General features: G+C 41.7%; 1 protein-coding gene across 2 annotated transcripts in view; it reads left to right on the plus strand.

Moving 5' to 3' along the window:
- Positions 1 to 20,946, plus strand: part of LOC126483819 (SET domain-containing protein SmydA-8-like) — a 188,944-nt gene that overhangs the window by 93,943 nt on the left and 74,055 nt on the right. For both annotated transcript variants that reach the window (XM_050107017.1, XM_050107016.1), the window contains exon 5: positions 2,603 to 2,927. In XM_050107017.1, the coding sequence (XP_049962974.1) occupies positions 2,603 to 2,927 (325 nt within the window). The remainder of the gene's footprint in view (positions 1 to 2,602; positions 2,928 to 20,946) is intronic.

Consider the following 20,946-nt stretch of genomic DNA (forward strand, 5'->3'; position numbering starts at 1 on the left):
TATGATACTCCATTTCGTCAGTGGGTGGCATTTTGTTTTCGCTCCTCTAGTGTCGTGCTACGGTACTGCGACGCAGGTCTTTCTGTAAACATACAAAGAATTAATTATAACATTTTCCGATTAATCGCGGTAGGGTACAAGAACCAGTGCTAAATGTTTTGAAGGGATAAACAGTCTTGGGTGCGAAACAGGTTTTATTTTTTTTTCTTTGCCAATAATGCTTATCGCCTCATTTGAGGCATCTTCAGAGTGATTCGTATAACAGATTTTAAGCAAATATGGTGCTGTTCATGCAAATGTCGTAGATGGCAGTCGAGGGACATGAAAGGGAAGCAGTGGTTGGGAAGGAAGTGAGACAGGGTTATAGCCTATCCCCCATGTTGTTCAATCTGCATATTGAGCAAGCAGTAAAGGAAACAAAAGAAAAATTCGGAGTAGGCATTAAAATCCGTGGAGAAGAAATACAAATTTTGGGGTTTGCTGACGACATTGTAATTCTGTCAGAGACAGTAAAGGACCTGGAAGAGCAGTTGAACGGAATGGACAGTCTTGAAAGGAGGATTTGAGATGAACATCAACAAATGCAAGAAGAGGATAATGGTATGTACTCGAATTAAATTAGTTTTGCTATTTCGGTAGCAAAATAACTGATCGAAGTAGAGACGGTACAAAATGTAGACTGGCAATGGCAAGGAAAGGGTTTCTGAAAACGGGAAATTTAACATCGAGTATAGATTTAAGTGTCAGGAAGTCGTTTCTGAGAGTATTTGTATGGAGTGTAGGCATGTATGGAAGTGAAACGTGGACGATAAGTAGTTCAGACAATAAAAGAATAGAAGCTTTCGAAATGTGGTGCTACAGAAGAATGCTGAAGATTAGATGGGTAGATCACATAACTAATGAGGAGATATTGAATAGAATTGGAGAGAAGAGAAATTTGTGGCGCATCTTGACCACAAGAAGGGACCGGTTGGTAGGGCATATTCTGAGGCATCAAGGGATCACCAATTTAGTATTGGAGGGCAGCGTGGAGGGTAAAAGTCGTAGAGGGAGACCAAGAAATGAATACACTAAACAGATTGAGAAGGATGTAGGTTGCAGTAAGTACTGGGAGATAAAGCAGCTTGCACAGGATAGAGTAGCATGGAGAGCTGCATCAAACCAGTCTCTGCACTGAAGATACAACAACAACATGCTGCTGTTGATGCAAATGACTTAGGAAGCAAACATCGTTCTCAAAATTTTAAGAACGTTGTGTGGCGCCCTGATATAGTGTTTAGTACACGGTCAGTCACGTTTAAAATACTTAAAAAGCCTTAGTGGGCAGTTGACCTTGTAAAGTTTTAACCCTTTCGTGAGCCGTGGGAAACATGCTTCCCACTACAATGTACTCGCTCCTAGTCCCGTGAGATTCACATTTCCCACCTCTGTACGGTGCTACCACCTAGTGAACAGTATATGGTACTACTTCCAATCGGAAGTTCCCGCCGTTTTTGCGTACCTTCGCGCAGAGGCATTGTGTAGCTGAGTGTTGCTCTGTAGAGGAGCCTTTCAGTGCTGTTTGCGTGACATCTTGTGATTTTTCCTCAAAGCTATAGTATAAGGTAAATACTATTGATTTACCCAAATTTACGAAGGAAAACGTAAAATTGGAACGAGGAGAATTCCAGTTTGAAAGAGAAGGAACCATTTCTGCAGTAAAATGGATGGATAACCGTCCAATCACTTTCCTGTCCTCAATTCATGACCCATGAGAAACAGCCACAGTGAAGAGGAAAAACAAGGATGGTACTAGTCCAGAGATTTCTTGTCTTGAAGTTGTGGCAGAATACAACAAAACAATGGATGGTGTCTATACATTTGATCAATTACGAGAAAGGTATGCTATTGGCAGACGTTCCGTAAAATTGTGGCACAAAATATTTTATTTCCTGGTGGACGTTGCTGCAGTGAACAGTTTTATCTTGTGGAAAATAAGTAAAAGAGAAAGTGGACAGCATGATCAGCTCACATACAGGATCCAGCTAGCCAGACAATTGATCGCTGGCTTCTCATCCCAAAAAAGGCGTGGACAAAAACCTGTCTTTCTGGCAAAAAGGGGTAAAGTACCTAAAGATTTTAGTCATGTGGCTGTAGGGGAGCATCGACCCATTTTAGGAGAAACCTACTGGACGTGCCGTCATTGTGGTACCAAAGCTGTGGAAAAGAGCACTCGGTGTGTTTGTACATATTGCGTATACCCGAGTTTCAGAAAATTTCTTGGCAACTAATTTTGAACAATCATTGTAACGAGATAAGTAAATTTATCAAATAAATATGACATATATTGAAAAAGTTGTTTTTGTCATTTAACTCCAAGGCAGGCAGTGGGAAGAATACTTCCCACCTTGTTGTGTGACCTCACTTTCACAGTTGGAGCAAATTTGATATTCTGTATGATAAATATACCTATTGTTAGCTATCTGCTCTCCATTCATTAAAAAAAACTGGTCAATAATTTTGCCCAAGAAAGGGTTAAGACACTTGGCACAGTGCCGTTATAGAGTATAAGCTTCTCTCACTGAGTACCCCTTGTAAGTAGGCTACGTGGTGCACGTTGCAGGAGTTCGGGTCGCTGCTTTCGGCGCTGCGGTGCGGGCGCGGCGGCTGCCCCGGCGCCATAGTGAGCGAGGACCCCCTGGACACGGCGTCTCCGTGGCGCTGCAGCGGCTGCGGACAGCAGCTGAACGCCACCAAAGTGCGGGTGGTACAGGCCGCGCTGGGCTCCATGCTGGCCAAGGTGGACACCGGCAGGCCGGAGGCCGTGGCCGCCTACCTGCGCAGCCCGCGCGTCTGCTCGGCGCTCCACCCCTCCAACCAGGTCGCCGTCGAGCTCAAGAGCTGCCTCGTCTGGCTCTACGGCCACACCGACGAGCACAGCTGGCAAGGTTCGTAATGCTGGCGATCGACATTAGATCCCGGTTTTAAGGGAAATGTGCGTCATTTATGACGGCGGCCGAGTTTAGGTTCGTTCTGCGCATCTGACGTCACAAAACACAGTCGGGCAATGAACAGAGAACGACGTTGCCAGAGCTCGACTGCAGTTTTAGAAACGTTCAGTCATAAATCAAGTAATTGAACAAAAGTAGTGTCTTGATAGCAGACTTATGTTCATAGAAAGTTTGGAAAAAGCATTCTTTATACCAATTGCTTCATATTCTATTAATTAATTAAGCCAAACAAGCAATAAGCCTCCTAATTCAGGCGATAGCAAGGAAAGGTGTTTGTATCATACTCACTAACCGCTTCTTCGCAATAAAGAACAGCTGTAATTGTTTATTTCCTATTGTATTTCGATGAAACGTGAGTAATTCATAGTCATACCAACAGTGTTTGTCGGTATTTTGCGTGATATTTTAAAGTCCTCCGGGAGATATGTTGAAAGACAAGCAGCGGTAGTGTAGTGGTTAAAGTGTATGGCTGCTAAGGGAAAGGTTCTGAGTTCAAAACTTGTTCGGTGCCTAAGATTTTCTTTGTTTAAAAACAATATCGAAGTGTCTTACTTCATGAATTTTATTCGTTTGAATGTAATTTTTTGAAATTTCTGGTGGCAACTAAAATCGACCATACAGAAAGTATACGCTATGGACTTACACCTCTGCAAACTCTTCAAAATTTCGTGCAATGGTTTACTACATCTAATGCTGCACAATAACTGCTTTGAACTTCGAAACAAAATTAAGGCATTTACTGGGGGGGGGGGGGTGGTATGGTATGGGTGGTAAGGTATCAGTCAAGAAGATGTGTAAAGATCAAATTTTTGGGCCAAATAGTTTTTGTGAAATCGAATGATAAACTGTGTCAAAGCAGCCGAAACATCATGTGTCTGAACAAGCCAGCAGTGCAATGATGACAAAATCGCGCACATCGCGGAATGCGGGGAGCACGTCTCTGTAGCAGCGAAAGGGTTAATGCGGCAGTGGTGGTTTTACTTCATAAACTGTGCGCTCCCCCCTAAACGTAAGTTTGCGAACTATACTATGGCGCTGCTTCTCTTGGCGCGTACAACTGGCAACGCAGCAATCTCCCGCGTCTGGGCGGGCACGCGTGAACCGCCAAGATAAAAGAATTGAACTATAACATCTGACCACGATTTTAGGGGATGCTTAACCCTTTCGTGGGCAAAATTATTGAGCAGTTTTTTTTAATGAATGGAGAGCAGATTGTAACAGGTAGGTATATTTATCATACAGAATATCAAATTTGCTCCAACTGTGAAAGTGAGGTCACACAACAAGGTGGGAAGTATTCCTCCCACTGCCCTTCCTTGGAGTTAAATGACAAACTTTTTCAATGTATGTCATTTTTTATTTGATAAACTTACTTCTCTTGTTACAATGATAGTTCACAATTACTTGCCATCAAATTTTCTGAAACATGGGTCTATGCAAAGTGGTATTTGACAATATGTACAAACACAGCGAGTACTCTTTTCCGCAGCTTTTGTACTACAATAACGGCACGTCCAGTAGGTTTCTCCTAAAATGGGTCGATGCTCCCCTACAGCCACATGACTAAAATCTTTAGGTACTTTACCCCTTTTTGCCAGAAAGACAGGTTTCTGTCCACGCCTTGTTTGGGATGAGAAGCCAGCGATCAATTGTCTGGCTAGATGGATCCCGTATGTGAGCTGATCATGCTGTCCACTTTCTCTTTTACTTATTTTCCACAGGTTAAAACTGTTCACTGGAGCAACGTCCAGCAGGAAATAAAATATTCTGTGCCACCATTTTACAGAAAGTCTGCCAATATCATACCTTTCTCGCAATTGATCAAACTTATCGACACCACCCATTATTTTGTTGTATTCTGCCACAACTTCAGGACAAGAAATCTGTGTACTAGTTCCATCCTTGTTTTTCCTTTTCACTGTGGCTGTTTCTCATGGGTCATGAATTGAGGACAGGAAAGTGACTGGACGGTTATCCATCCATTTTACTGCAGAAATGGCTCGTTTTCTTTCAAACTGGAATTCTCCTCGTTCCAATTTTACGTTTTCCTTCGTAAATTTGGGTAAATCAATAGTATTTACCTTATACTGTAGCTTTGAGGAAAAATCACAAAATGTTACGAAAACAGCACTGGAAGGCTCCTCTACAGAGCAACACTCAGCTACACAATGCCTCTGCGCGAAGGTACAGCAAAAACGGCAGGCACTTCCGATTGGAAGTAGTACTACTTACTGTTCACTAGGTGGTAGCACCGTACAGAGGTGGGAACTGTGAATCCCACGGTACAAGGAGCGAGTACATTGTAGTGGGAAGCATGTTTCCCACGGCTCACGAAAGGGTTAAGGGATATTTAGTCGCAATAAATTTCAACTGCACAGGTACACCGAATTTCCTATCTAGTGGCTAGCATTGCTGACTTTGGATCGCTGGGTCTCTGTTTAGATTCCCGGCCGGTCCGAGGTTTTTCTGCGCCCAGCGGCTGGGTGTTTGTGTTGTCCTCATCATTTCATCATGGACAGCGAAAAGATTAGGAATTTGTACGGCAATAACCACACAATTAAGCGCCCCACAAACCAAATATCAATCATCACCAATTTTTCCTGGATTGGATGTCAATGGAGAAATATAAAAAAGGCATTTTTCTTATTTTGTAAGGAGCGCTTTGTGCTCATGTGGGAGCGATCTAGATGGTTGTAAAACAATAAACTGGTAGCCAAGATCGCAGGAATTATTTTTATTCCATGATTACCGGTTTCGGCGAAACTAAAGCCGCCATCATCGGATCTTAGGACACATACGGGTTACAATATCAAGGCAAACAATGGTGATATTACTAGTTACCTATAATACGCAGACCTTACAAAATTGTCATACGTAGCACATAGGCGTCCAAGAGAGAGCTAGCGCTTGTGTGTGATGGAGACGCATAAAATTTATAATGTCATCTCTCTTGTACGCCTATGTGCTACGTATGACAATTTTGTAAGGCCTCCATGTTATAGGCAACTAGCAATATCACCATTGTTTGCCCTGATGTTGTAACCTGTGTGTGTCCTAAGATCCGATGACGGTAGCTTTAGTTTCGCCGAAAGCGGTAATCGTGGAATAAAACGAATTCCTGCTATCTTGGCTACCAGTTTATTGTTTCATATTTTTCTTGCTTCTATTCTCGTACGGTATTATATTTTGAAGGACTTCACAAATTGAAAGGGAGCTATCACAGAAAAAATCGTGTAATAAGAATCATTTGTGATGTAAATTTAGAAATGAGTGCTACGTTAAAGTGCTTTATATATTTAAAGTTTAACGTGTGTCGCGCCTAAGAGTATCCTCTCATTCCTAGGTCTGTGGAGTGGAAAATGAATCTAATCCAAACAAAACAATTTTTGTTCATGGCATATCGTACACAAATATAATCACACATTCATATTGTACCCTACAAGCGCTTATTTACACAAGCTGCAGTACTCTGCAATTTATTATCTTGCTGTGCAAACATAAAATACTCATTGCAATTGATTTCAATCGTAAGCTTTGCCTTTGTCTGCTGCTGTTTCTCAGAAGAGTCTTCTTACTGTGTGTTCAGAGGGGGGAAATTCCTATGCCTGCCGCAACCGGTCAACGAAACAATTCATTGGCGACAAACGAAAATTTGCACCAAGGCCACGGTTTCGAGCCCTGGTCTCCTACTTACTAGGCAGATGCGTTAACCATTTACGCCACCTTGCACAAAGGCTAAATACGATTGTACGGACTACCCAAGCACGCCTCCCTCCTCAGTCCACATTCTCATTTACCACACACTACCGAAGTAGTGCCCCTAGCCCTTTTTCCTGTTTGCTCGTCGCATCGCGTCAAGTTCCGCTGCAGGATTAAACACAGAAATGGTGTCTGTTTCTTCTGAAGTGTCTGAAAAAACGCACGACTCATTAGTCACCTCGTTCATAAGAGAGAGAATTCTTTCGAAGCGAAATGTTTTTGTGTCGTATGAGACAATTGACAAATAACGCAACGAGCATTTTTAAGCATAGAAGTCGGCATAATCCGCTTTTGCGTACCGCCCGAAGTGGCCGTGCGGTTAAAGGCGCTGCAGTCTGGAACCGCAAGACCGCTACGGTCGCAGGTTCGAATCCTGCCTCGGGCATGGATGTTTGTGATGTCCTTAGGTTGGTTAGGTTTAACTAGTTCTAAGTTCTAGGGGACTAATGACCTCAGCAGTTGAGTCCCATAGTGCTCAGAGCCATTTGAACCATTTGAACCTCTTTTGCGATTCCTTGTTATTCCACGTGTTAAATGTACAACAGTTGCTGATCGGTACGAGGCGAGCACATCCGTAGGGTGCCAGTACACCACTGACGAAAGAACAAGTGACCATTCTCGCCGTCACGACCCCTCTAAACGCCTAGGCTGTGCGCCATACTTTCTCCACTCCACGCATTCCGTTGAGTCCATCCGACTTCTTTTCGTAGAAGGATGAAGAGCAAAATGATTGTCCACAAAAGTATGACCAACAGATTTCGAAAAACCTTATGAAATCTGTTGGTTAGGGAACTTGTATTATCGATAGTACTTTGCGGGATTATATATTACAACAGTGTTCACTGGCGAAATACACGGGAGAAACAGGCGGTCAACAAGGGAACGTGGGGGATTAAGAGAATATTGCTCAAATACGGGAGATCCTGGAATTACGCGAAAGTTGGCTATCCTAGTGTTGGCATTTGGCTGTTTGTGATACTTCCAGGTTTAGTTTGATTTTTTTGAGGACCTCTGATTTTGTCTTCATCGATTTGGATTCGTATTCCGTGGAAGTATTCGTATTACTGTAATGTGTAAAAGGTGGTGGGTAGAACTTACTAACTCGCAACATCTGTATATCGTTTTTCTTTTTATAACTTATGAACGTTTTGAATGTAACCATGTGTACAAATTACCTTGCGATGTGAATGAAAAATGACTCGTCCCAGTTCATTACGATCTACTGTGAAAACTTATCCATGGAACATAAAACTAACCAACCCATTGACCGAGTGACCGATAGGCTCGCAGATTCCTTAAAGAGTCGAGCTCCCACGTATAAAACAGCTTCAAACGTCTGATTAGCTCATAAATGAGTTAATGTATGAAATATTTGACGTTAGGCATGTAAAACCAATATGACAGAAGATGCGAAACCCCAATTATGTTGCCCGCATCTCGTGGTCGTGCGGTAGCGTTCTCGCTTCCCACGCCCGGGTTCCCGGGTTCGATTCCCGGCGGGGTCAGGGATTTTCTCTGCCTCGTGATGGCTGGGTGTTGTGTGCTGTCCTTAGGTTAGTTAGGTTTAAGTAGTTCTAAGTTCTAGGGGACTGATGACCATAGATGTTAAGTCCCATAGTGCTCAGAGCCAGCCCAATTATGTTGATTTTATTAGCTTCGTATTATTCTCCCGTAGAGTAATGTAGTTTCCAAAAGTTTCCAAATTATGTGCAAAGTTTGTTGGAAGTAGCTGAGTGCTCTCTTTCTCAAATACTGCGGCCGAGTTGACAGGAATGGTTTGCTGAAGTAGTAAGATATTACTATCTTCAATCATTTTGTTGTTCTAACAAGCACATTTGTTTAGTGAGATGTCGCTGAGCCGTGTGCAGCTCTCGTTGGTACCATTGGCATCGTGTAGTAGGGATAGTCCCATCTGGTTTTCTTCTTGTGTGTTTCTGGCGCCACTAAGTTTGCTAGCATTGTCTGTCTGTGAGTGGCGGCGGCAGCAGCAGCAGCGTTTATCGATATCTAGTACCGAGTTACTATCTTTGGAAGGACGTCAAGTGTTTTCCGGGTTGGGTGTGTCGGTAGTTCGGTTCGAACGGAGCTGGAGGGAGGTCCAGCAGCGCAGGGACTTGGCGGGACCGCTGGCGGCACGCAGGCACTGCCGGATCGAGGGGCTGTAGTTGGGGGGCCACAACCTCGTTGTCCACCGGACCCAGGACGTTTGAGTGAACATTAACCCTGTCGTGAAACCTCTATTTTGAGGTCACGCCGTTCGTTCCTACGTTGCTGCCTGCAGGATGACTGAGACAAATAGCAACGAGTGGAATGTTTGGAGTTGGCGAAATTAATTAGCCATCCTCTACCTTTTATTATTAATCATTTAATTCCTTGTGTTTATTGATGAAGTTCAACTACTGGTATTTTTCTGCCTAGTGGCCGCTAACGCCCAGTTACCTGCTCTGTATGTTAGCGTATTTTCGCGGCAGTGTACCTTTCCTCGCCTTGCCGCTGCTGTCCGGTAAAGCGTGTAGTTAGACAGCCTCCTTGATTGTGGTTCGGATATTTTATTTTGGACTACCTTGGTCGTAGTGGTTCCTTCTGATTCTGGATGTTCTAAACACCGGTTTCCGAAGACACAGTGCTGTCCGCCGGTTCCGCCTTGCCTCGGTTATTCCATCGCTCTGTTTGTTACCAGACGTTAGGTAGATTTTGCAAGAGTGTTGGTCTGCGTTTAAACTGTCACCTGTTTGAATTGCCATCCGGTTAAGTGAATACAACTCTTGGCTGCCTGTCTCGTCGGTTACGAAGTTGAATGACTTTTCCCAGGCCGATCCTTGAAGCACTGTCTGAGGCCCACTTCTCTTGGTCTGATCACATTGTGGTGATCTTTTTTTAAATATTTTATTCTCTCTTGGAGAAGTTTACCTGTTCTTAAGAATTGTTATCTAGGCCTTCAGCCGTTAAATTGTTTGAGTTACTAACATTGGGGCCTTCAGCTGACAAATAATTTGAATTTCTGGTCAATAAGGCCTTCAGCTGTGAATGCAATTTCTCTAAAGAATTTTTAATTAGATATTGTCTGAAGTGAAATTTGATAATTGTTTCTTATTGTCAAATTTATATGTAATTGGTTCCAAATAGTGTTCGTGATTTAAAAAGAAAACTGAGCAACCAACGGTAACTGAGTAAGGCTCCGTCCACGCTGATATCCGCCTTTCCCTAAGTACCACGTTTCAGTAGCACCAAAATATCTTATCAGAATGTCAGATGCTCTTAATAATTACTAGAAAGGATCTCTATCAGAGACCAGTGCATTCACTATCGCTCGGTCTGCTGACTACTGGCAACTTGGCTTAACAGATCAGTCATCAGCACTTCGAACTACGTCACTAGCACTGAAGGGCCGCTTGGCCTACTGCACAAGAGAAAATTGCAAAGCAGTGACTTGTTCCTACTATTCACTGAAATTCCTGTATTCTAACTCTTTGAGACAGACAGGCAGTCTCTGTTCAGCAATATTCCAATGATGTCTATAAAACGCTAAATACCTTGCAGTTTGAGTCTGTCACCTTCTCGTAATTGAAGTGTCTACTGCTCCATCAGGTGCTACTGCGAAGTTTTACTGCCCTCTGGCCTCTTCGTACTGACACACTCACTTCTAATCTGCTGCTGGCTGAGCTGTTATTTCGTTAAGTGACTCTGGGAGCATCTGGCCCTCTCCAGTATCTGTCTGGAACATTCACTTCGGAACTTCCCTCGATACGTGACCACCTTAAAGTTCGATTATTGTTCTAAATTCCGCCCGAGATTCTTACATTACACATTTTGGAACTCGTCCTCGACCCTTCGCATAGTTTGGCGAGGTATAAAGTGTATTATTCACTCTCGTATTTGGCCACCCTCTCCGAATCGGTGTCCATTTATTTGGGAAGCATTATCTTCTCCCAATACCCTGTTTTTCTTCGATCTCTCACGTACGCAGGTCGGCCTGACTATGAAACCCTGGATAATCATTTTTGTTACGACCTGACATGCGATGAAAATTATTAAAGGTTTCTAAGGTCGCGACAGTACAATGGACGTGAGTCAGGTCAGTTTTACTAGAGTACTCTTCAAACAGCACAAACAAGTCTCAGCACGAACTGGCAGTCTTCCACTCTGCAACGTGGCGTGCACTATTTCAAACCTTCTTGGTAGATTAATTTGCATGCCGAACTAGCACTAAAATTTCCGACCTTTAAGTTCTACAGGTAATGCTCTGACGTACTTAGTACCCAGTCCCGATTCATGACACGACAAGTTCCCACTGCTCTACTTCTTTCTCTCCTGCTTTCCAAACTGCGCAGTTCTCCTGCATATGGACTAGCACTGCTGGAAGAAAATATGCTGCGAGACCTAGGCTGTGGTTAAACAATTTCTCCAGTGACCTCCCTTCTATGAATGCTACTCTCGCAAAGTATGCAAGAGAAATAATGTGCAGTTCAGGATGTATATAAGACGTACTGGCGAAAGTAAATTAGTGAGGACGGATAATGAATCATGCCCGAATATATTTGTTCCCTAAGAGCATTGCCTGTGATAGGTAACATCCTGGCTTATTCCAGGTTAGGTACGAAGTTTGAATTTGCCTGGACTGTATAAAGTTGATACCAGAATTAGTGTGAGCAAGAAATAGGTAGCAAGCAGAAGTATTATCGAGACACCAAATAAAGAGAAAATCCAGTCAGATCGATTTGAATTTTTACTATGCAGCAAATCAACTTGTGCCTCTAAAGCGGACAATAAAATAGGCCTCACCATAGCTAGCTATTTCAGTTGCTGACGAAATCAGTCCACCCTGCTAGATATAAAAAATAGGTAGGCATCAGGTAGGGGGTGGGGGAGAGGGGGAAGAGGTGATAGACGGGTGGTCGTAACGCAGGGAAGTATACGAAGCAAAACAGACTGGTTTTATCAGACAAAAGATGATGATGATGATGATGATGATGATGATGATGATGATGATGATGATGATGATGAAATAGCTTTCTCTTCAGCTTTCTAGTCTAACGAACTTTCTACCTCTCTCTGTAATTTATCGACTCACTTAATACTGTTTTCTGTTACACAGTGGCGACTCATACAGTTGGTAATGAAATCTGTGAAATACTGGAAATAACGGTTTTCGCAACCAACTTTGTACTGTAGGTTCACTTCAGATTTTTTGTCTGGAAATAACTTGTTCATCGTAGCGGCTCTATCATTTGATTATAGAAAGGAACAATACTTTCTAACGAATGGTCTAACCCACTTCTCTACTAAAATTGGTTATACTCTCAAAAAGACACTATCGCATTAACATGCCCATGTCCATCGCAGTCTCAGTATTTGATTTAAAAGCTAAATTGTAACGACTTCCTAAGTCTTTTACCATATGTCACACTACCGAATTTGTTACATCAAAAGTCGTTTACACCACTAGCGTGTTAAATATACGCTTTCTGCAAAGCAGGCGAATGTTTTTTTGGAACGACCCACTTACAGAATATACGCTACAATAAAAAGCCCTTGAAATGTTTTCTGCAGTCATTTGTTAGGACGTTGCGCACCTGGACACAGAGCCCAATACGTGCTGATACTGTGAATCAGTGGTGGATGGGAAAGTAATCATTTCCTTACACTGTAGCAGCTGCTAAAACAGATACGTGCACAATAAAAATAATCTTAATATTACGTTTGAAATTGCAGCAGAATGTGAGTACTAAGGACAGAGGAACTAAGTTTAAAATGTGGCGTCAAATAATGATACTGAAGAGTTTTATATGAACATAATCTGTATTTTTTTAAATTTGATTGGGATAGCGGTTTCTTGTCTCTGGTTTGACCCTTCCGGAAGCGGCAGGTCATATCGCTCGCCTGTTACTGTTGTAGGATGAGTAAGTGGTACAATCTCACTCCCTGTGAATATGAGCACGTCTTCACTCATTCCAGCTCGCGCAGGTCCGAAAAGTCCGGCAGAGCTCCAAGAATAAAAGCGCCACACAGGCCCCTTTAGTGGTCACTGACATGGTTCCACACTGTTAGCAGTCAATTTCTTCTGACCTTGCATGGGCTGACTCTCCCCTTCGTTCAGTGTCATCCTTAGTTTCTCTCTCCTTTGGTCCTTAAAATTCTTTGCATACTGCTGATTGGCACTAGCTGGCACACATTGCTTTACGGATTATTCTAAATGCTGAAGGAGCCACTTGTGCTCCCCATTTTATGGTGATTTTGTAAGGAAAATAAAATGTATGAATTTACTAGCTAATGGTCTATTTACTACCAGGAAACCCAGAAAGATATTAAATTTATTTTCTGTATTTTATCAGAAAGTAAATGCCATATATAATTCAAATTTCATTTTGTGAAATCTGACTACAAATTTATTTTACTGCAAACTCAACTTACATGAAACATTAGTCACAAAAATGCAACTCTTTAACTGTAAGTCTGTTAACACATCAGTTACTCATTCTTTCTTTGTATGACATATGTATTATATGGAAGCAAATAATACATTTTCATTATATATATATATATATATATATATATATATATATATATATATATATATATATATATATATATATATATATATATATATATATATATACTTGGGCTAGAAAGACACAGTGAGTTTCATTAGATCATAAGACAAACCACACACACATGTGATGGTAGGGGGGAGGGTCAGGGGGGTGTTTGTCTTTTATGATTTAATGAAATTATAAAAATGTTTGAAGTCCAACTTCAGTCTATCATTGACCATTCCCTTGTTTCATCCATTCAAGTTTCACAATTTATTTTTGGTCAGTATCAACTAGAGGACCCACTCAATATACTTTGTGAGTCTTCTCTCACTCTGGAGCCTGCCTGTTGCAACAGTAGTAACTCCAGTGAGTGTCACCTTCCCCGTAAGGGTCAGAGCTGAGTCACTTCACCTATTTTGACATCTTTTCACTTTTAAAGCAACATACACTACTGACACTTTGTCTTTGCCTCCTTATCAATGAAACTCTTCCTTATTTGTTTCTCTGCCTGAGTCTTAAAATTTAAATTACATTTAACTTACTATTTTTCAACCCATCCTGTTGACATTTCACGAATGGTATAATGATTTCAAAAATACGTATTCAGATTCACTCCTTCCATCTTACATACTCTTCAGTTGTGTACCACATTTTCAGCTTAAGAAGCAAATAAATGTATACGACTTTCCACATGTAATATCCAGGTGAGTCTTGCACTTAGCTTGCAAAGCTGCCCCTTTCTGCTTCATTCTTATACTTTTCCACAACTCTTCTAATTTTCTTCTAGGCTTGATGTAAAACATTTTGATATCATTTGTTAAATCCTCTCTGTTCATCTTCCAATCCAATTCGAAAGCAGAACAAAGCATCATGTGTTTTGCCTTGTCCTGAGATGAATTCCCTCTCATTCTGAACTGTTGCAGAAATAGCACCTATCAAGTCAGTCTACTATGCATCAACCTGCACACCTCAAAGTTTTATGTGGTCAACGTTCAACGTGTCTTACGTCCCATAGGAAGTTTCTAAATAACTGTAAACCCCCAGACAACGGTCTCTGTTTCACACTCTGACACACCTGAAATGCACTCAGATTTCGTCACAATCCTACTGGTGAAAGCTATGGTTTTGTGCATATGTTATCCTCTATGCTGGCCAAGTTAAGTTCCACCCCATTATCACAGATACTTTGAGTGGCCATGCAGAATCGTGGCTGAGGTAAGGACTAATTAATAATACCTCTTTAGCTAATTCACTCTTAAAATGTTCAAGGACTTACTGCCATTAGTCACTTCAGACGATTGTAGCATCAACTTTTCACAGTTCTGTGAAACACGTTATTCAAAGCTTGGTTTGACACACATTTGCAAAAGAACTGCATAATCCTTGAAGTGGACTCGTGTTTTTCTTTATTCTTAGAAGTACACCATTCTTGTGTCCCTATCTTCTGGATCTTTGCTAATCCCAAAGCAAAAGAAATGAGGTTTCTCCTCACAAATGTCTGGAGCTCGTGGTCGTGCGGTAGCGTTCTCGCTTCCCGCGCCCGGGTTCCCGGGTTCGATTCCCGGCGGGGTCAGGGAATTTCTCTGCCTCGTGATGACTGGGTGTTGTGTGATGTCCTTACGTTAGTTAGGTTTAAGTAGTTCTAAGTTCTAGGGGACTGATGACCATAGATGTTAAGTCCCATAGTGCTCTGGACATTTGAACCTCACAAACTTAACTTTGACCATGACAGGGTCATGACCCCTCTAAGAGCTACAAATACTGCTCTCACTATTTCACAATGTTCCTTCTACGTCTTGGTGGTGATCAACAAATCTACGTACACGTTCATTTGAGAACTTAGCTCCAAAGACTTGATCTCAATCTATATTAAAGTCTGAAATTGAAATATTGCAAACAAACAGCATCAACGTAAACTAAAACCTTTCCCCCTGTGTAGAAGTGCTGTATACTTCATTTTTCAGGTTTCTGAAGATATCTAGCTGTCAAATAGAAGCTATGCATGCATTTTACACCATGTAACTTAAACATCAACTGATGTTCGTTCTCTGAGCAGTTAATTCCTTTCATTGTTGTAGCATTGTTTTTGGGCGTCGAGGAAGTCTTACCACCCTCTTCTTTATTCCGCATAACTATGGGAAAACTATTATAGTATCTTATACTCTCAATAATGCCTCATTGTATGATTTATTCCAATTACTGAGGAACTGGTCCCACATGGAGGGCCACCGTATGGTGACTTGAGGAGTATCTATATAGATGTAGAAGCAGAATTGTTTGTTCTTTTATTCCTAATTACTTGCGTAATCAAGGATGTGTCCAGGCTTATCTGAAAAGATTTCCCTGTGTTTCCTTATTAAATCTTTTAGTTGTTACCTTTATGCTTCTGTAATTGTACTAATTAGTGACAAAACTTCCTTTACTCTTCTTGCATATATTTATCCATATAATTATCACTGTGTATGGTTTCAAAGTAACCTTCACTTTCAGTTTACACTAGCTGAGAAGCCCAGTGTTGCTCAGGTATTTATAAATTCTAGTCTTCTATTAATCCATCTCCTCCTCCACCCCCCTCTATTCATCTCCTCCTCCCCCCCCCCTCTCTGCACAGTCGTGGCTAACCACTTCTATACTGCCTGCAAGGCATTCCATTGGTACCTGCACAGTGCATCAGTCATGAGGAAATCCAGTTGGACAAGAGGTTCTCTCTACACTTCACAGTAAAGAAAGAATTATTTCTTCATCCTCACCCACACCTCTATGGGAAATAAGTTTTCTTACCTCTACAGCACTTCTTTTGAGACAGAGTGTGCTGTGTCTACGAATTTCATTGTTTGGTTGAGATTGATCTGGAGGGGCAGAATGAGAGGTCGTGCATACATGCAAACATTTTCATAATACAGGGGTATAGAGGTAATAAGCACAACTTTGACCCCTTAATTACCTCAAAATGGGATACTCATTTGTATAGATTTCACCTTAATTTTTCATAAACGCATTGGTCTTCTAACAATTAATTTCCACTTTGTATTTGCTTAGGCACTACCACAAATTATTGTTCCAGCAACAAATCTCCTGGATAAAATTCCACAAATACTTGTTTCTAACTCAGTTTGCCACTAATTCGACTACAGTTGAAGGCATTTACATTGATTCTCCTGTTACCTAATCCATTTGTATATACACTCAGAACTGTCAATTATTTCACTTCCAGCATACTGTTAGAAATCTTCGCTTTAATGAGAGGTAATTTTTTATTTCTTCTGCACTTCCTCTTACAAGAGATCTCTTCCAATTAATTTGTTTTCTCTGTTTTCTAACCCATACCGCTTTTGCGAACTGCTCCCTCCATTCCTATTCACCAACAAGTGACAGGTCACCTTTAACCTGGTAGCCGCCACTGAATAAACTTTCAGTCCAATCTGTACCCTTATGAAATCCTAACCTCCTGTACCATCTCTGTTTCTTCACTTGCCTACTTACTGCATTCTCATGTGGTGACTCTTTTTCTTCCTCCTTTCACATCTTTCTTCATGGTTTTTACAGCTCACCAACTCTCCTACACCATCTCTCCTACACCATTGCCTTTCTATTAATTACTGTCACACTATTGTCTCCCGTTTGTCCTATACATATATAGTTGAACTTACTCTCACTATCACGAATTTCATCTCCCAAACGTTAATCTACTATGGATGTTGCTGCAAATTTATGGTCTACGCCTCATCTCTCGACTTCCTTTACGTCCTCCTCACTGCCATTACTACTGTAATCTCTTTTGCACTCATTATCATGTACCCCAATTCTTGATACGTTAGTGCAGTTATTCTCCTCATTATTATCAACTGCGAGACAGTTTGTGGTGACCATTGTGAAGTTCAAATTCAACCAAAGCTGCCACTGATATTTTATATTCGCTCCACCTCATATTGTCGCCATATTGAAACTGAAGGGTGCTCCAGAGGATTAATAACATCATTTTTGGCTACCATTGATACAGAAGGAAATCGGACTGGCCGATCATGTAGCTGGTCTATATCAATCAATCACTTCTTGTCATTTGTCAATTCTCATATGAAGAATTCAGATATTTGTATTGTTGATGGTATGTGTTTTAAAAGTTGGAATTAAATTGTAGCTTTTAAGTACAATTGCACGCAAAATAGGTTTCCTATTACAGTTTGAAATCTAATTGTTAACGTAAGGGGGCAAATGTATTTATTTCAGTAAGATTCTAAGAAATTTTGTGTTGTTGTTTGTATTATTCACTACATAACTGAAGATTTTTAAACTTTTAAGAGGTATGTTTAGACTAGCTGTATTTTTATAACCATAGGCCAATAAACAAAATAACGTCCCCTAACAATCAGCTCTCTTTCTTCCTTTCCTCTTGCATCTCTGCTTCCCAAAACTCCACTAAATTATCAGCAGAGGCCCACAGCTTCTCTCCTCATTCTGCAAAACTTTAACCTGGACGCATTTTCCTTTAATTATTCGCAACATCCAGTGTCCTAGGAGCCTCACTCCCCCTTATGTGTTTCCTTTCCACACTATCAGTTAACTCCTGCTTCTCCTCCCGAATAAAAATTTCCCCATTCACACTGATAAGTATTATTTCGCGATTTTTCTGGCCTTTTGACCCACATATAACGTTTATCCAAACTAGCTATGTAAGCCATGCCATCTCCTCTGATTTCCTGATTCGAACCAGTTAATTGTTTCTGCATCAGGATTACACCCTTTAGAAATAACTGGCCTTTTTCTGAACAGTCTCCACCATGTTGATGGTAGAGATTGTACCTAAGTCTTCCTCTAGTACCATGATCCTGATTGCTTGTTGTAGCTCCCATCTTACATTAATAATTGGCTAGAACATCCTGGACATTCCACCTTCTCTCTGGAACTCTGAGCCCTCTCCGCTGTAGCAGCCATCGACTTTATTTATAATGTTAAAAAATTGCCCTGTGTTTTATCCAGTAATGCTCACATGCTTCTGCATTTCCTTGGAAACCTTATTATGTAGATCATCGATCATGTCTTTTTCGCCAGCAGGTTGTTAAAGTTATTTTCTTATCCTACAAAACCTTTCACAATATTACTTCATGGAACATCTAGTTTCTCCCACACTGTGGAACATCTCGAAGTTCCACTCGATTCTCCCTTTGCTGCTTCTTGGATCACAACTCTGATCGAAACATCATGAGTTCACCTAACATGTCTCTCGCCTCCAATTCCTTGACTGCCGATTGTTTAAATCCAAACTGCTCCTTTGCTGAATTTCTTTCGATTTTATTGTTCACTCGATTAGATATTATTCTTATCGATAACTCAGATACGTGGTGCTATGGTGCGATATTCCTTCCATTTTATAGTTTGATTTCCTGTTAGGAGACATTTAAAAATATTTTTCGATTCTCTACGTTTCACAATTTCCATGATAAGTTCAAAAACAGTCGCAACTATTTTAATTTTAGAGATCATTGATCTTTGCTAGGCCTGAATATAATTTTTCTCTGTTTCACTTGCAGTTCTCTCTGTTGTTCATTTCCGATTTCATTTAATATGCTGTTAATATGTCCATTAATTTCTTCAGATTGGTTTCTAATCAGTTCATAAGCTTTTTGTAACCTTCCTCCGTTCTTTCCCTTATTTCACTGCATTGTTACATTACGTTCTCTACTTTGGCCTTATTCAGTTCTCTATTGAATGGATTTCGGATACTCTGTAATTACTTCTTATATCTTGGAGCTCTTGAAATTTCTCATTTCCTCCAGAAGTTCAAGAAAACATCAGTAACATCAGACTGGGTCGGTCAGGACAGCTCAATGACTCTCAACGTGGACACGTCATTGCCAGTCACATGGTTAACAATGTCATCAAAGGTATTCCGACCTTTCTTAATCTGCCCAAGTCGACTATGGGTGATGCTGTTGTCACTCGAAAGAACATCCACAGCTAAATGAAGACTAAGCACATTTCATGTGCTGATGAACGGCGACCGTCGTCCATTGCGGAGGTCGGTTGTAAAAGATCGCAAGAAATAAATGGAAGGAATGACTCATGAATTTCAAAATGCTACAGAGGTCCAGCTAGCACTATGACTGCATAGGGAGCTAAAAAGTATGTGGCACAATGGTCGAACATTTCCTCAAAAGCCACATATTTCTATAGTCAGGCTACGATTGGGGTGCAGTAAGAGTGACATCACTGGACAGCAGATGACTGCGAACCAGTGATTTGGAGCGACGAATCACGGTATAGCCTCCGGCAATCCGATGGGAGGGTTCGGGTTTAGTCAATGCCTGGAGAACGTTACCTGCCATCATGCGTAGTGGCAACGGCGAAGTATGGAGGAGGCGCGATGTATCATTGTGTTTCTCGCCGTTACTATGTGGTCCCCTTACTGCCCACTGTCGTCGTCGTCGTCGTCGTCGTCGTCACTCCAGAGACTGATTCGTTGCAGCTCCCCATGCTACTCTATCCTGTGCACGATTCTTCATTTCCGAGTAACTGCTGCAATCTACATCCTTCTTAATCTGCTTAGTTTATTCATCTCTTGGTCTACCTCTACGATTTTTACCCTCCACGATTCCCTCCAATACTAAATTGGTGATCACTTCATGCCTCAGAACATGTCCTGCCAACCGATCCCTTCTTTTAGTCAGGTTGTGCCACAATTTCCTCTTCCCCCCAAATCTATTCAGTACCTCCTCATTACTTACGTGATCTACCCATCTAATCTTCAGCATTCTTGTGTAGCACCACATTTCGAAAGCTTCTATTCTCTTCTTGTCTAAACTATTTATCGTACACGTTTCACTTCCATACATGGCTACATGCGCACAATAAAATGGCAAATGCGGAGGATATGAACGCATATTTCACCATTGTGTACTGCACCCAGTAGAGGAACAGTTGGGAAACGACGATCACTCCGCTGTCTCTCTGGCATGTTTTGTGGCCCTTTCTCCAAAAGAGAATCCCTATTTTTTATCTGTCTTTCCTTCCGTCGCTTAGGCTTAAGGTGTAGTCACTTTTAACTCCGCTTTCGTTTTCGTGTTCTGTGGTTCTCACAAGAGCGAGTATGGCCTTATTTATTTCTGCGCCCTAAACCAGAACAAACAATACAATCTATGATCGACATGACAATGCACCCTATCCTAAAGTGGCATCTGTGAGGCAATGATGTGTGGGCAAGAACATTGCTGAAGTGGACTGACCTGCCCAGAGTCCCGACGTCAACCGAATGGAATGAGTTATAACGTAGGCTTCATACCAAGTCACAGCTTCCAACGTCGCTATTGAGCCGTGCGCACTCCCACCTATGCGATTTCCCGGACTTCGCTGTCTATCTGTGTTTGGTTTCCCACCCTTGTTGCGGTTACGTCGTAGTTCTTCTTCCTTCTACGTGTGTCAGCAGCGATGTGTACCATCTTTGGTTTTGTGCTTATAGTTTCCGGCTAGGGGGTCTGCAGTGTCTCGGTCGGTTGCTCCGGGCCAGGGAAGTTATCTCCTTGTGGTGCAGTCAGCTGGGTCCACTGGCGGTCCCTGCGCAGTCTCGGAGCATATGTGGAGCTGTCCGATCGCTACGAGCTTCGTGGTTCACGGACTCAGGACGTCAAAGTTGAGTAGTGGTTTCAACTACCCAAGCCACGTCCATTCAT

Source organism: Schistocerca serialis, chromosome 6 (assembly GCF_023864345.2).
Source record: "Schistocerca serialis cubense isolate TAMUIC-IGC-003099 chromosome 6, iqSchSeri2.2, whole genome shotgun sequence".
Classification (NCBI taxonomy): domain Eukaryota; kingdom Metazoa; phylum Arthropoda; class Insecta; order Orthoptera; family Acrididae; genus Schistocerca; species Schistocerca serialis.